The 14,588-nt window shown below is 43.5% G+C and overlaps 1 protein-coding gene across 39 annotated transcripts in view; it reads right to left on the bottom strand.

Moving 5' to 3' along the window:
- RBM6 (RNA binding motif protein 6) overlaps positions 1 to 14,588 on the bottom strand; it is a 124,131-nt gene that overhangs the window by 81,013 nt on the left and 28,530 nt on the right. For 34 of the 39 annotated variants that reach the window (XM_077992637.1, XM_077992658.1, XM_077992640.1 and 31 more), the window contains 2 exons: positions 10,876 to 10,965; positions 6,444 to 6,513 (listed from right to left, as the gene is read on the bottom strand). The exons of the other annotated variants lie outside the window; for them this stretch is intronic. In XM_077992637.1, coding sequence (XP_077848763.1) covers positions 6,444 to 6,513; positions 10,876 to 10,965 — 160 coding nt within the window. The remainder of the gene's footprint in view (positions 1 to 6,443; positions 6,514 to 10,875; positions 10,966 to 14,588) is intronic. 39 annotated transcript variants of the gene reach the window in all.

The following is a 14,588-nucleotide window of genomic DNA, read 5'->3' as shown; positions in this document are numbered from 1 at the left end:
CTGCCGGTGGTCCTCAGGGTACATTAAAATTATCAGGAGGACTTCTTAAAAGCACAGACTACTGGGCACCACCCCAGAGTTTCTGATTCAGTAGGTTTAGGATGGCCCTTAAGAACTTGGATTTCCAACAAGTTCCCAGGTGGTAAAGAGATGATGATGGTCCAGGATCCACTCTGAGAACAACTGCTCTATAGTTTACTTGTTGATAGAAGCTGTTCATTGTAGTCTTCAGCTTACAAGGTTTCTGCTGATCATTTAAAAATAAAATATAGGCCAGACGCAGTGGCTCATGCCTGTAATCCCAGCACTGTGGGAGGCTGAGGCAGGCTAATCATGAGGTCAGTTTGAGACCAGGCTGGCCAACATGGTGAAATCCCGTCTCTACTAAAACATACAAAAAATTAGCCGGGCATGTTGGCAGGTGCCTATAATCCCAGCTACTGGGTTGGCTGAGGCAGAAGAATCGCTTGAATCCGGGAGGCGGAGGTTGCAGTGAACCAAGATCGCTCCACTGTACTCCAGCCCAGGTGACAGTGCAAGACTTCGTCTCAAAAAAAAATAAAAAATAAAATAAATCAGCTTTGTCAGTTTTTCAACTTTTTATTGGAAATAATTTCCAATTTACAAAAAAAATTGCAATAATAATAGTACAGGAAAAAGATTCATATATGCTTTACCCAGGTTCAACCTTATTTTTTTTATTTTTATTTTTTTAAGATGGATTCTTGCTCTGTCGCCCAGGCTAGAGTGCAATGGCATGATCCTGGCTCACTGCAACCTCCGCCACCTGAGTTCAAGTGATTATCCTGCCTTAGCCTCCCGAGTAGCTGGGATTACAGGCACCCGCCACTGCACCCGGCTAATTCTTGTATTTTCAGTACACAGGTTTCGTTCACCAAGCTGTCCAGGCTGGTCTCAAACTCCTGATCTCAGGTGATCTGCCCACCTTGGCCTCCCAAAATGTTGGGATTACAGGCGTGACCCATTGCATCTGGCCCCAGATTCAACTATTAATAACATTGTGATCCATCTACTTTATCATTACTCTCTTCCTCCCTTCTCCATTTATAGCAAGTATTTTTTTCAAAACCATGAGAGAAAGTTGCATACATCACAGTACTTTATTTCTAAAAACTTCACTATGTATTTTCTAAGAATGAAGATGCTCTCAGCTGCGCATGGTGGCTCACGTCTGTAATTCCAGCACTTTGGGAGGCCGAGGCGGGCAGATCACTTGAGGTCAGGAGTTCAAGATCAGCCTGTTAAACATGGTGCAACCCCGTCCCTACTAAAAACTAGAAAAATTAGCTAGGAGTGGGGGCAGGTGCCTGTAATCGCGGCTACTCCAGAGGTTAAGGCAGGGAGAATTGCTTAAACCCAGGAGGGAGAGGTTGCAGGAAGCCGAGATCACACCATTACGCTCCGGACTGAGTGACAAAATGAGACTCCGTTTAAAAAAAAAAGAAAAAGGCCGGGCGCGGTGGCTCACGCCTGTAATCCCAGCACTTTGGGAGGCCGAGGCGGGCGGATCACAAGGTCAGGAGATCGAGACCACGGTGAAACCCCGTCTCTACTAAAAATACAAAAAATTAGCCGGGCGCGGTTGTGGGCGCCTGTAGTCCCAGCTACTCGGGAGGCTGAGGCAGGAGAATGGCATGAACCCGGGAGGCGGAGCTTGCAGTGAGCCGAGATCGCGCCACTGCACTCCAGCCTGGGCGACAGAGCGAGACTCCGTCTCAAAAAAAAAAAAAAAAAAAAAGAAAAAGAAAAAAAGAAAAGAAAAAAGATATTCTCTAACATAACCACAGTAGTTATCAACTCAGTGAATTTAATATTGATACATCATTACCACAATCAATATATAAAACAATTCCATTATGCCCCAAAATTCCCTCATGCTTCCACTTCATAGTTAACTCCTCCCCCAATACCCTGGCCACCACTATTTCCAATCCCTAAAATTTTCCCTTTTTCAGAATGTCACATAAGTGAAATCACACATACACATCTAGTATGTGGCCTTTTTTAAAAAATTGTAAGCTGACTGGGCGCAGTGGCTCACACCTGTAATGCTAGCTCTTCGGGAGGCCCAGGCAGGTGGATCATCTGAGGTCGGGAGTTTAACACCAGCCTGGCCAACAAGACGAAACCCCATCTCTACTAAAAATACGAAAAATTAGCCAGGTGTGGTGGCACACACCTGTAATCCCAGCTACTTGGGAGGCTGAGGAAGGAGAATCGCTTGAACCCGGGAGGTGGAGGTTGCAGTGAGCCGATGTTGTGCCACTGCACTCCAGCCTGCGTGACGGGAGCAAGACTCTATCTCAAAAAAAAAAAAAAAAAAAAAAATTGTAAGCAAATACACATCAAATAAAATGCACCGTTTTAAAGTGTACAATTCAGAAGCATTAAGTACATTCACAATGTTGTGCAACCATCACTACTACCTAGTTCCAGAACACTTTTATCAGCCCAAAAGAAGTACTATAACCATTAGTGAGGCATTCCCCATTCCCCCAGCCCCTGGCAACCACCAATCTGCTTTCTATCTCTATGGGTGTGCCTACTCTAGATATTTCATATAAACTGAATTGTACAATATTTGGTCTTTTGTGTCTGGCTTCTTTCATATTGTTTTCAAGGTTCATCCAAGTTGTAGCATACATCAGTATTTCATTCCTCCTTATGGCAGTGTATATATCCTTATGAGTCTAGTTTCTTTCACTCAGCATATTGCCATTGAGATTCATCCATGTTGTTGGGTGCATCAGTAGTTTCTTCTTTATTGCTGAGCAGTATTCCATTTTATACATATACTAGAGTTTGTCTAGTCACCAAAAGACATTTTACTTCTGGTACTTTTTCCAGAAATAATCATGTAACTCAAGATAATTTACAGTTCATGGGGTTATAATGTATTTGTAAATGGCAAAAGAAAAATTCAAATATACAGAACACATATAGGTCCAAAATCTCTTATCTACAATTCCAAAATCCCATAAATGTCAAGTTTTTTGGTAAACTTCAACAAAGTCATTTTGAGGCAAGTCCTGGCCTACACCATAATGAGTCGCTTTAGTCTTTATTTACTCCTCTTAGTGACAATATTAATAATTTTGCAGCATATTATGTCTCAGTACACATTCCCCTGGAAGATATAATTTCTATATGATCTATGTAAATTACATTTCTATAACTTGAAAAATTCATAAGCTCATTTAACCTCATAGTTTCTATATAAAATTGTGACCCTGTACTTATACAGCTCTAGAGGAGACAAAAATCACACTAATACATTACTAGAGTCAATGAAGAGGCATTAATCTTCTCTCCCGTGTTATAGATCAGCCCTCCATTACATCAACTAAAAGGACAGACTGTACTCCACAATTCTCCTCTTATGAGCAATATCCATCCTGCATGGTCTCTGCAGGTCATCACTCAGCCTAAAATATTGACTGCCAGTTTTCACCTATGAAAGTCACCTTTTTGGGTGGACATACTGGTTCACATCTGTAATCCCAGCACTTTGGGAAGATGAGGCAGGAGAATCACTTGAACCCAGGAGTTCGAGACCAGCCTGGGCAACATAGTGAGACTGCGCCTCTACAAAAAGTTTAAAAATTAGCCTGGCATGGTGCACACCTGTAGTCCTAACTACTTTGGAGGTTGAGACAGAAGGATCACTTGAGCCCAGGGGTTTGAGGTTATAGTAAGCTATGATTGTACCAATGAACTCCAACCTGGGCAAGAGAGTAAGACTCTTTCTCTTATAAAAAAAAAATTTAAGTCACTGTTACTACTAAGATTCACATTTTTTTTTCTTTTTCTTTTTAAGAGACAAGGTCTTGCTATGTTGCCCAGGCTGACCTCAAACTCCTAGGCTCAAGCAATTCTCCCATCTCAGACTCCCAAGTAGTTAGGACTACAGGTGTGCAACACCATGCCTGACTACCACATATGATCTTTTAACAGTAAACACTATAGTTCTCAGAACATCTGATTGTTCCAAGACATATTCTTTAGCAGATATGTAAGACCTAAGCTGCACTGCTGTGAAACATACACTACCCTTTAATGCTCCTCACCTGAGGGGAAATCACAGCTGCTCTTCACAAACATCATAAATAATAATCTATTCCATGTATACAGAGAACCTACTGAATGTCAGTCACTGGTGGAAACAAGAAGGAATAAGGCTCCTGCTGACATTCCTCTCTAGTGAGAGAAATAAGATACACAAAACCACTGAGAAAAGTATCAGTGATAGATCCAATACCACTGACAGATTCAATCCAATCAGTGACCAGTGATAGATCAGTGATAGACCCAACTGAAAAATACCAGTGATAGAAATATCCAATCAGTGATAAATCCACTGAGAAAAATATCAGTGATAGATCCAAACAAGGATATGATGGAAAACAACTACCAGATGATTTCAGATTTGAGGGTGACACAAGGCCTCAGAGAGGTGAAACTGAAGCCAAGAACTAGACCCCAGAAGACAAGTAAAGATCAGAGGGAAGAGCAGTACAAAGACCCTGACACAGAAAGAAGTTTGTATGGGTCAAAGACAAGAGAAAAGCTCAGTGTGTCTACAGTAAAATAGAGTAGGTGGAGAGTAGTACTGAATGAGATCAGACTGCCAAGGGTCAGCTCATGCATGGGTTTGTAAGACAAAACAAGAAGTTGGGAATTTCTTCCAAGTGAAGATGAATGCCCTAAGAGGGTTTTAGACATGGGAGTAACATGATCTGGCTGATATTGTCAAAAGTTCATCCTATTTGTCACATAGAGATGTAATACAGATAATATGAAACTGGTAATCCAATCATTTCACTAAAAAATGAAAACAAACAAAAAACACAACTTAATAGAATGCCAAGAAAAGACTGCATTTGCTGAAAGGTGTTTCTCGTTTTATTTTCAAGCACTGTCTTGAATGATTTCCCATGTGTACCAATGTCTTCAGTCTGCCAATTCTAATAGCTACCACAATCAGCAAATTTAAGAACTTCCTCTCTAGACCCTATATGTTAATACAATTTCTACTGTGCTGACAAATTTGACAATTAGAAAGTCAACGAATACTAAAGAAACTGGAGTTTGAACGGCTATTTAAATATTAAGACATCTTCTTTCCAAACATATCAATACTTAATGAAAGCACAGTTCATGAAACCAGACTGAGGTTATCATCCTGAGAGTTAAAAAGCATCTCCAGCCTGTAAATTCTACTTTGAGTTCCCAAAGAAAGCATGTATGAGGCATATGCAAAAAATAAATATAACCAACAAAAGTGAGATACCAAGAAGAACAATATATCTACTCTTAGTCATGTTTCCACAAATTCAGGGTTCATGTTTTTAAAACAAAAAAATAATTGGCTCTCTGAGAAATAACACTTCCTGAGCTTGTTCTCAAATTACAGAACAAATTATTTCTGGACTTAATACCGTATTCTTTCAAACACCAAAATTTATTTTGTGGACAATTTTCCTCTGCAGAAGCATTCTGAAGAAGTTATCTAGTTAATGCAAAATTTTTATCCCATGATAAACTGCTAATAGTAAATTATATCCTCAAAATATGACATGTTCTTACTTGAAGATGTCTTTAACTAAATTACTGAAATTCTAAGTTCTGTGAAGACTCATGCTCTATTCTCTTCCATTTAAAATTCTGCAAAATAGGTCACCTAAAGATTACCTTTATTTTTAAACCACTTATTATTATACATAGTTCTAAAAATATTGGTCAAAAACCTTGAGTTCTTGACATTTCACCTTTGCCTACTTTCACTGTAGTAAGATGTAAAGGAAATGACTGAAATTGGTGCTGTGAAATACGACTAGGAGGATATTCTGAAAAGTTTAATCCACCATTCAGACCACAGAACAGATGTCAAAGGGAAAGCTCTTCTGGATCTATTCATGGATTTCAACAAAATAACTGTAACAGGACTCCATTCTCAAAGCAAAACTGAAAATTAAAGAAACCACTAATTTGTACAATTTCTCTAGGAAGTTATAAATTTTACTCTGAAGCAATGAATGTAAAGTTTTACATACAGCAAGCTTATTAAATCCTACTAGGCTCAAACATAAACATTCCACCACCATGAAGAACATCCATAGCAAGTTAAATAATTATATAAAATATATTCAGGGCAATTGCTGCGACACTCTATATATCACAGGCATTCAGAAGAACTGGAACATGCATCCTCATCACCCATGCGTGGACAAACATCCACAAAGAACCACAGCTAAGATTAAAGCTGGTTGTTATTTGGAGGCACCAACGGGAGGCTTCTGGAAATTTTAATTGTTTTAAGAAATTTGTTTCTTAAAACAAATTTTAAGTAGCACATGATGCAGAGATCTGACAGAGACTTGACTCCTCCTAACCCAAGGCCACATGCAAGTTAAGAAACTCACCTGTGTTATACTCCTTCAACTGCAAGTTCTTTACAGGCATGCCATCAGGAGTCCGAAAAGCATTAAGAATCTGCAAAAATATGGCATTTACACTAATGACACAAATCATAATCAAACACTGAATATTAGATTTTCCCTAACGATTTTTATCATACATAATTTAAAGCCACGATACTCTGTAAAAGCAAAGTTAAATTATGAACACTCAAGACATTCACATATTGAATGAGTAGAAGATAATTATTCAAAAATCAGTGGGATACAGTGGCTCAAGCCTATAATCTCAGCACTTTGAGAGGCCAAGGTGGGAGGATCGCTTAAAGCCACATGTTTGAGACAAGCCTGGGCAACACAGTGATACCCTATCTCTACAAAAAAAAAATTTCTTAATTAGCCAGGAGACTACATGGTGGCTCACATGGTAGCCACATGGTGGCTCACACATGTAATCCCAGCACTTTGGGAATCCAAGGCGGGTGGATAACCTAAGGTCAGGCGTTCGAGACCAGCCTGGCTAACATGGTGAAACCCCATTTCTACTAAAAATACAAAAATTAGCCGCCGGGTGTGGTGGCACACGCCTGTAATCCCAGCTACTCGGAAGGCTGAGGCAGGAGAAACACTTGAACATGGAAGGCTGAGGCTGCAGTGAGCGGAGATCATGACACTGCATTCCAGCCTGGGCAACAGAGCAAGACTCTATCTTAGGCCGGGCACGGTGGCTCAAGCCTGTAATCCCAGCACTTTGGGAGGCCGAGACAGGCGGATCACGAGGTCAGGAGATCGAGACCATCCTGGCTAACACGGTGAAACCCTATCTCTACTAAAAAATATAAAAAACTAGCCGGGCGAGGTGGCGGGCGCCTGTAGTCCCAGCTACTCCAGAGGCTGAGGCAGGAGAATGGTGTAAACCCGGGAGGTGGAGCTTGCAGTGAGCTGAGATCCGGCCACTGCACTCCAGCCTGGGCGACAGAGCGAGACTCCGCCTCAAAAAAAAAAAAAAAAAAAAGACTCTATCTTAAAAAAAAAAAAAGGCCGGGCATGGTGGCTCAAGCCTGTGATCCCAGCACTTTGGGAGGCCAAGAAGGGCGGATCACGAGGTAAGGGGATCGATACCATCCTGGCTAACACGGTGAAACCCCATCTCTACTGAAAAATACAAAAAACAAGCCGGGCGAGGTGGCGGCGCCTGTAGTCCCAGCTACTCGGGAGGCTGAGGCAGGAGAATGGCATGAACGGGAGGCGGAGCTTGCAGTGAGCTGAGATCCGGCCACTGCACTCCAGCTTGGGCGACAGAGGGAGACTCCGTCTCAAAAGAAAAAAAAAGGGGGCCAGGCGCAGTGGTTCACGCCTGTAATCCTAAACTTTGGGAGGCTGAGGCAGGCAGATCACGAGGTCAGGAGATCAAGACCATCCTGGCTAACATGGTGAAAGCCCGTCTCTACTAAAAAATACAAAAAATTGGCCGGGCGCAGTGGCTCACGCCTGTAATCCCAGCACTTTGGGAGGCCGAGATGGGTGGATCACGAGGTCAGGAGATCGAGACCATCCTGGCTAACACGGTGAAACCCCGTCTCTACTAAAAATATAAAAAACTAGCCGGGCGTGGTGGCGGCGCCTGTAGTCCCTGCTACTTGGGAGGCTGAGGCAGGAGAACGGGGTGAACCCAGGAGGCGGGGCTTGCAGTGAGCCGAGATCGGCAAGCCGAGATCGCGCCATTGCACTCCAGCCTGGGTGACAGCGAGACTCCGTCTCTAAATAAATAAATAAATAAATAAATAAATAAATAAAATATAAAAGTAAAAATTAAAAAAAAAAAATTAGCCAGGAGTAGTGGCTCACACCTATAATCCCAGCTACTCGGGAGGATAGTTTGAGCCCAGGAGTTTGAGGCTGTAGTGAGCCTTGATTGGGTCAAGTTTGAGGCTGTAGTGAGTTTGAGGCTGTAGTGAGCCTTGATTGGGTCAAGTTTGAGGCTGTAGTGAGCCTTGATTGAGCCAGTCTGGAGTACCCTGTCTCAATAAATAAATAAATAAATAAATATTTTAAAATACTCAGGTACATAAGAAAAGCAGGGCCAGAAGCGGTGGCTCACATCTGTAATCCCAGCACTTTGGGAGGCTGAGGCAGGCGGATCATAAGGACAGGGGATCGAGATCATCCTGGCTAAAACAGTGAAACCCCATTTCTACTAAAAATACAAAAAATTAGCCGGGCGTGGTGGCACTTGCCTGTAGTCCCAGCTACTCAGGAGACTGAGGCAGGAGAATTGCTTGAACCCGGGAGGCAGAGGTTTCAGTGACCCAAGATTGTGCCACTGCACTCCAGCCTGGGCAAAAGAACAAGACTCTGTCTCAAAAAAAAAAAAAAAAAAATGCCAGGTGCAGTGGCTCATGCCTGTAATCTCAGCACTTTGGGAGGCTGAGGCGGGTGGATCACTTGAGGTCAGGAGTTCAAGATCAGCCTGACCAAGATGGTGAAACCCCATCTCTACTAAAAATATAAAAATTAGCCGGGTGCAGTGGCAGGCGCTTGTAATCCCAGCTACTTGGGAGGCTGAGGCAGGAGAATCGCTTGAACCCTGGCAGCAGAAGTTGCGGTGAGCCGAGATCGCGCCCACTCCAGCCTGGGCGACAGAGTGAAACTGTCTCAAAAGAAAAAAAAAGAAAAGCAGAAGAGCATAACCTTCAAAGGCTCAAGCTCTGAAATCATACTGTGTGCCTTCCAAGCTCTCCACTCACTTGCTGTGTAACCTTTTAGTGTCCAGTTTCTCATGTGTTAAACATAAAATGATATACTGGGTTCATTACAGTCCAGGGCCACAGCACTTCCTCAGCATGAACTGCCTGGGCAGTTCATTTCCCCATATTCAAATGAACTGTTCTCTCACTGCATTCAGGCCTGGGCTCAAATGCCTCTTCCTCAGTGATGCCTCCCTAACTACACAATACAGAAAACAGCCCCATTAGCATGCACACTTGTGGTCCCAGCTACTCAGGAGGCTGAGGTGGTAGGATCAATTGAACCCAAGGGGTAGAAGCTACAGTGAGCCGTGATTGTGCCAATGCACTACAGCATGGGCAACAAAGTGAGACGCTGCCTCAAAAAAATTAAAAATGGGCTGGGCGCGGTGGCTTACACCTGTAATCCCAGCACTTTGGGAGGCAGAGGCAGGGAGATAACCTGAGGTCAGGAGTTCGAGAACAGCCTGACCAATATGGTGAAACTCCCGTCTCTACTAAAAGTACAAAAATTAGCTGGGCGTGGTGGTGTGTGCCTGTAGTCCCATCTACTCGGGAGGCTGTGGCAGGAGAATGGCTTGAACTGGGGAGGCGGAGGTTGCAGTGCGCCAAGGTCGCATCACGCACTCCAGCCTGGGCGACAGAGCAAGACTCTGTCTCTGAGCTACAGGCCGAGCTACCATGCCTGGCCTGCACTTTAGTTTTCTTCAGAGTATTTATTCTCTGACTAAAATTGTGTAATCCTTTTGCTTGCTTTTTCATTATCCATGGAGGCAGTGACTTTATAATATAAACTGCTGTGTCACTCAGTATCTAGAACAATGTCTGGTATACAATAATGCTTACTATTTAGAGTGAATATATTAAATATGTGGTAATTAAATGAACTAATGCTTGTAAGTATCACACAATGTCTGGCACAGAGTGAGCCCTGCCATAGTTCAGACTTAATTTAGTCAGCCAATCCTTTGATTATCGGGCAGTTAGGCAGTTTCTAGTTTTTACTATTGTAAATAAACTGCATCCTTATGTACATACTCCAGAAATAATATGCTCTAAAGGATGTGATCAGGTCTAAAGAGAACAATCATTTGTCATAATTTTTTTTAACCTCACCTCAGTGACTGCATGTATAAATGGTGAAATCTGAATAAACTAATCTGAATAAACTTCATGAATTATACCAGGGTCAGTTTCTTGGTTTAGATACTACACCACAGTTGTGCAAAATATTAACACTTAGGGAGGATGGGAGAAAAATACACAAGACTTCTCTGTGCATTTCTTTGCACCTTCTTGTGAATCTATTTCTCAAATTAAAAGGTTTTTTAATTTTTTTTTTTTTTTTTTTTGAGACGGAGTCTCGCTCTGTCGCCCAGGCTGGAGTGCAGTGGCCGGATCTCAGCTCACTGCAAGCTCCGCCTCCCGGGTTCACGCCATTCTCCTGCCTCAGCCTCCCGAGTAGCTGGGACTACAGGCGCCCGCCACCTCGCCCGGCTAGTTTTTTGTATTTTTTAGTAGAGACGGGGTTTCACCGTGTTAGCCAGGATAGTCTCGATCTCCTGACCTCGTGATCCACCCGTCTCGGCCTCCCAAAGTGCTGGGATTACAGGCTTGAGCCACCGCGCCCGGCCAAAAGGTTTTTTAATTTTTAATTGACACAGAGAAACAGGAGAGAAGACATGCCTTACCTCTTCTTTTGTGGCATTTTCGGGCACCCCACTTAATCGAATAAGCCTGCTGGGTTTCTCCTCACTTGGGCCAGTCCTATAATCTTGATCCTTAAATTGAAAATGAAAAATTATTTCACAAATAAATATACTTTACTGTACAAAATACAAATCAACATGAAATTTTCTCTATTGTTCTGAGTGCCAGAATGTGACTTTAAATCACAAGAATGTAAATGTGCTAAGACCAAGGCTCACTGAAAGAGTCTTGAAAGTAAAGCGGCCGGGCGCCGTGGCTCAAGCCTGTAATCCCAGCACTTTGGGAGGCCGAGACGGGCGGATCATGAGGTCAGGAGATCGAGACCATCCTGGCTAACACGGTGAAACCCCGTCTCTACTAAAAAAAATACAAAAAAACTAGCCGGGCAAAGTGGCGGATGCCTGTAGTCCCAGCTACTCGGGAGGCTGAGGCAGGAGAATGGCGTGAACCCGAGAGGAGGAGCTTGCAGTGAGCTGAGATCCAGCCACTGCACTCCAGCCTGGGTGACAGAGCAAGACTCCGTCTCAAAAAAAAAAAGAAAGTAAAGCGGCCGGGCGCGGTGGCTCAAGCCTGTAATCCCAGCACTTTGGGAGGCCGAGACGGGCGGATCACGAGGTCAGGAGATGGAGACCATCCTGGCTAACACAGTGAAACCCCGTCTCTACTAAAAAATACAAAAAAAATAGCCGGGCGAGGTGGCGGGCGCCTGTAGTCCCAGCTACTCTGGAGGCTGAGGCAGGAGAATGGCGTAAACCCGGGAGGCGGAGCTTGCAGTGAGCTGAGATCCGGCCACTGCACTCCAGCCTGGGCGACAGCGGGAGACTCCGTCTCAAAAAAAAAAAAAAAAAAAAAAAAAAAAGAAAGAAAGTAAAGCAAAAAATTACGAGACACAAGACTGAATAAGACTTTAATAACCAGAAAGACAAACTAACATATTCTCACAACTGTAATTTTCTCAGCCTGGGCAACATGGTGAAACCGTCTCTACTAAAAATACAAAAATTAGCCAACTGTGCTGTGCGCGCCTGTGGTCCCAGCTACTCAGGAGGCTGAGGCAGAAGAATCGCTTGAACCTGGGAGGCAGGGGTTTCAGTGACCCAAGATTGTGCCACTGCACTCCAGCCTGGGTGACAGAGCAAGACCCCCATCTCAAAAAAAAAACAAGAAAAATTTCCCTGGTCTGAGAGCTGGAAAATGGGGTGTAAACTAGCAGTACTTCATACCTCTGGTGAGAGAAGATGACTAGATAATTTTTTTTTTTTTCTTTTGAAACAAAGTCTCGCTCTGTCACCCAGGCTGGAGTGTAGTGGCACAATCTCAGCTCACTGCAGCCTCCGCCCCCAAGTTCAAGCAATTCTCCTGCCTCGGCCTCCCAAGTAGTTGGGATTACAGATGTCTGCCTCCACACCTGGCTAATTTTGGTTTCTGGTTTTTTTTCAGATGGAGTTTCGCTCTTGCTGCTCAGGCTGGAGTGTAATAGTGCCACTTCCGCCTCCCCACAAACTCTGCCTCCCGGGTTCAAGGGATTCTCCTGCCTCAGCCTCAAGAGTAGCTGGGATTACAGGCATGCACCACCACGCCCAGTTAATTTTATATTTTTAGTAAAGACAGGGTTTCTCCACGTTGGTCAGGCTGGTCTCAAACTCACAATCTCAAATGATCTGCCTGCCTTGGCTTCCCAAAGTGTTGGGATTACAGGCATGAGCCACTAGGCCCGGCCTAATTTTGTTATTTTTAGTAGAGATGGGGTTTCACCATGTTGACCAGGCTATTCTTGAAATCCTGATCTCAAATGATCTGCCCACCTTTGCCTCCCAAAGTGCTGGGATTACAGGCTGAATAAGACTTTAATAACCAGGCGTGAGCCACTCTGTGCCTGGCCTTATTTTTCTTTTCCCCGGTCACATTCTCTCCTGAGGTTGCACCACACTGGTCTCAAGCTCCTGGCCTCAAGTGATCCTCCCACTTAAGCCTCCTAAAGTGCTGAAATTACAAGCATAGGCCACTGTACCGGGCCAAATCTACTTTAAAAGAGAATACCTTCATTGTAAAATTACAAATATAACCCTCCTTGCTTAGATCATATATCAAGAAGTTTTAACATTTAAGTTAATTACGTTAGCTGCAAGAGGATAGTTGCAACATTAATATCAGCTCCTCACATTAATATTAGCTCCTCAGGACTAGGGAGACTCCTAAGTATTATCTCAACAAATTTAAATAAGAAAATGATCCCTAAACGATCACAGGTCTAACTAAGCAAGAGTTGCAAGAGTCAACTCCCAAAGACATATACTTTCAAACTAAATTATCCCAAGGCATATAAATCAGCACCATAAAACAAAATAATGAATAAACACACATCAAAAGGGTAGGGGCAGTGGCTTACTGCTGTAATCCCAGCACTTTGGGAAGCTAAGGAGGGGGCACTGCTTGAACCCAGGAATTTGAAACCAGCCTGGATAATACGTTGCAATCTTGTGTCTACAAAAAAATACAAAATTGCTGGTCAGGCATGGTGCTGCATGCCTGTAATCCCAGCTCTTTGGGAGGCTGAGAAGGGTGGATCATTTGAGATCAGGTGTTCCAGCCCAGTCTAGGTAACATACCTAAACCTCATCTCTACAAAAAAATACAAAAATTAGTCAGATGTGGTGGTGCACGACTACAGTCCCAGCTATTCAGGAGGCTGAGGCAGGAAGACTGCTTGAACTCGGTAGGCGGAGGTAGCTGTGAGCCAAGATCGCGCCACTGCACTCCAGCCTAGGCAACAGGGCGAGACTCCATCTCAAAAAAGAAAAAAAAAAAAAATTAACTAGGCATGGTGACATATACCTGTAGTCCCAGCTTCCTGGAAGGCTGGGGCGGGGGAACCCCTTGAACCTGGGAGGTAGAGATTGCAGTGAGCCGAGATCACAACATTGCACTCCACACTGAACGAGAGTGAGACTCATTCTCCAAGGGGAAAAAAAAAACTAGCCAGGCATGGAGGCTGGCACACACCTGTAGTTCCAGCTACTCAGGAGGCTGAGGTGGGAGGATTGCTTGAGCCTGAGAGGTCAAGGCTGCAAGGAGCCATGATTATACCACCGCACTTCAGCCTGAGTGACAAAGTGAGACCCTGTCTCAAATATATATATATATAGTTCCTTCATATATACACACACATATATATAAATGGAAAGTGAAGCAGAAAGAAAAGAAGAAAATATATATATATGATCTGAGCTAAAGGCCTTTTCTCTAGAGATTTACATTCCTACATTCCACTCCTGAATACAAATTTTGCTTTCTAATGGTTGTGCAAGGATAAAAATAAAATGAAAAAAATTTTTAAATAAATAAATTGGTCAGGCACGGTGGCTCATGCCTGTAATTCCAGCACTTTGGGAGGTCGAGGTGGGCAGATCACGAGGTCAGGGGTTCGAGACCAGCCTGGCCAACATGGTGAAATCCCATCTGCACCAAAAATACAAAAATTAACCAGGCATGGTGGTACATGCCCGTAGTCCCAGCTACTCAGGAGGTTGCGGCAGGAAAACTGCTTGAACCTGGGAGGTGGAGGTTGCAGTGAGCTGAGATTATGTCACTGCACTCCAGCCTGGGTGACAGAGCAAGACTCCGTCTCAAAAATAAATAAATAAATACATACATAAATAAATTTCACCCTTCACAAAAGTCTTATTTAAAAAAA

Source organism: Macaca mulatta, chromosome 2, assembly GCF_049350105.2.
Source record: "Macaca mulatta isolate MMU2019108-1 chromosome 2, T2T-MMU8v2.0, whole genome shotgun sequence".
NCBI classification, from domain to species: domain Eukaryota; kingdom Metazoa; phylum Chordata; class Mammalia; order Primates; family Cercopithecidae; genus Macaca; species Macaca mulatta.
The sequence above is the reverse complement of the archived record's forward strand: the minus strand, read 5'-3'. Positions and strand labels throughout refer to the sequence as shown.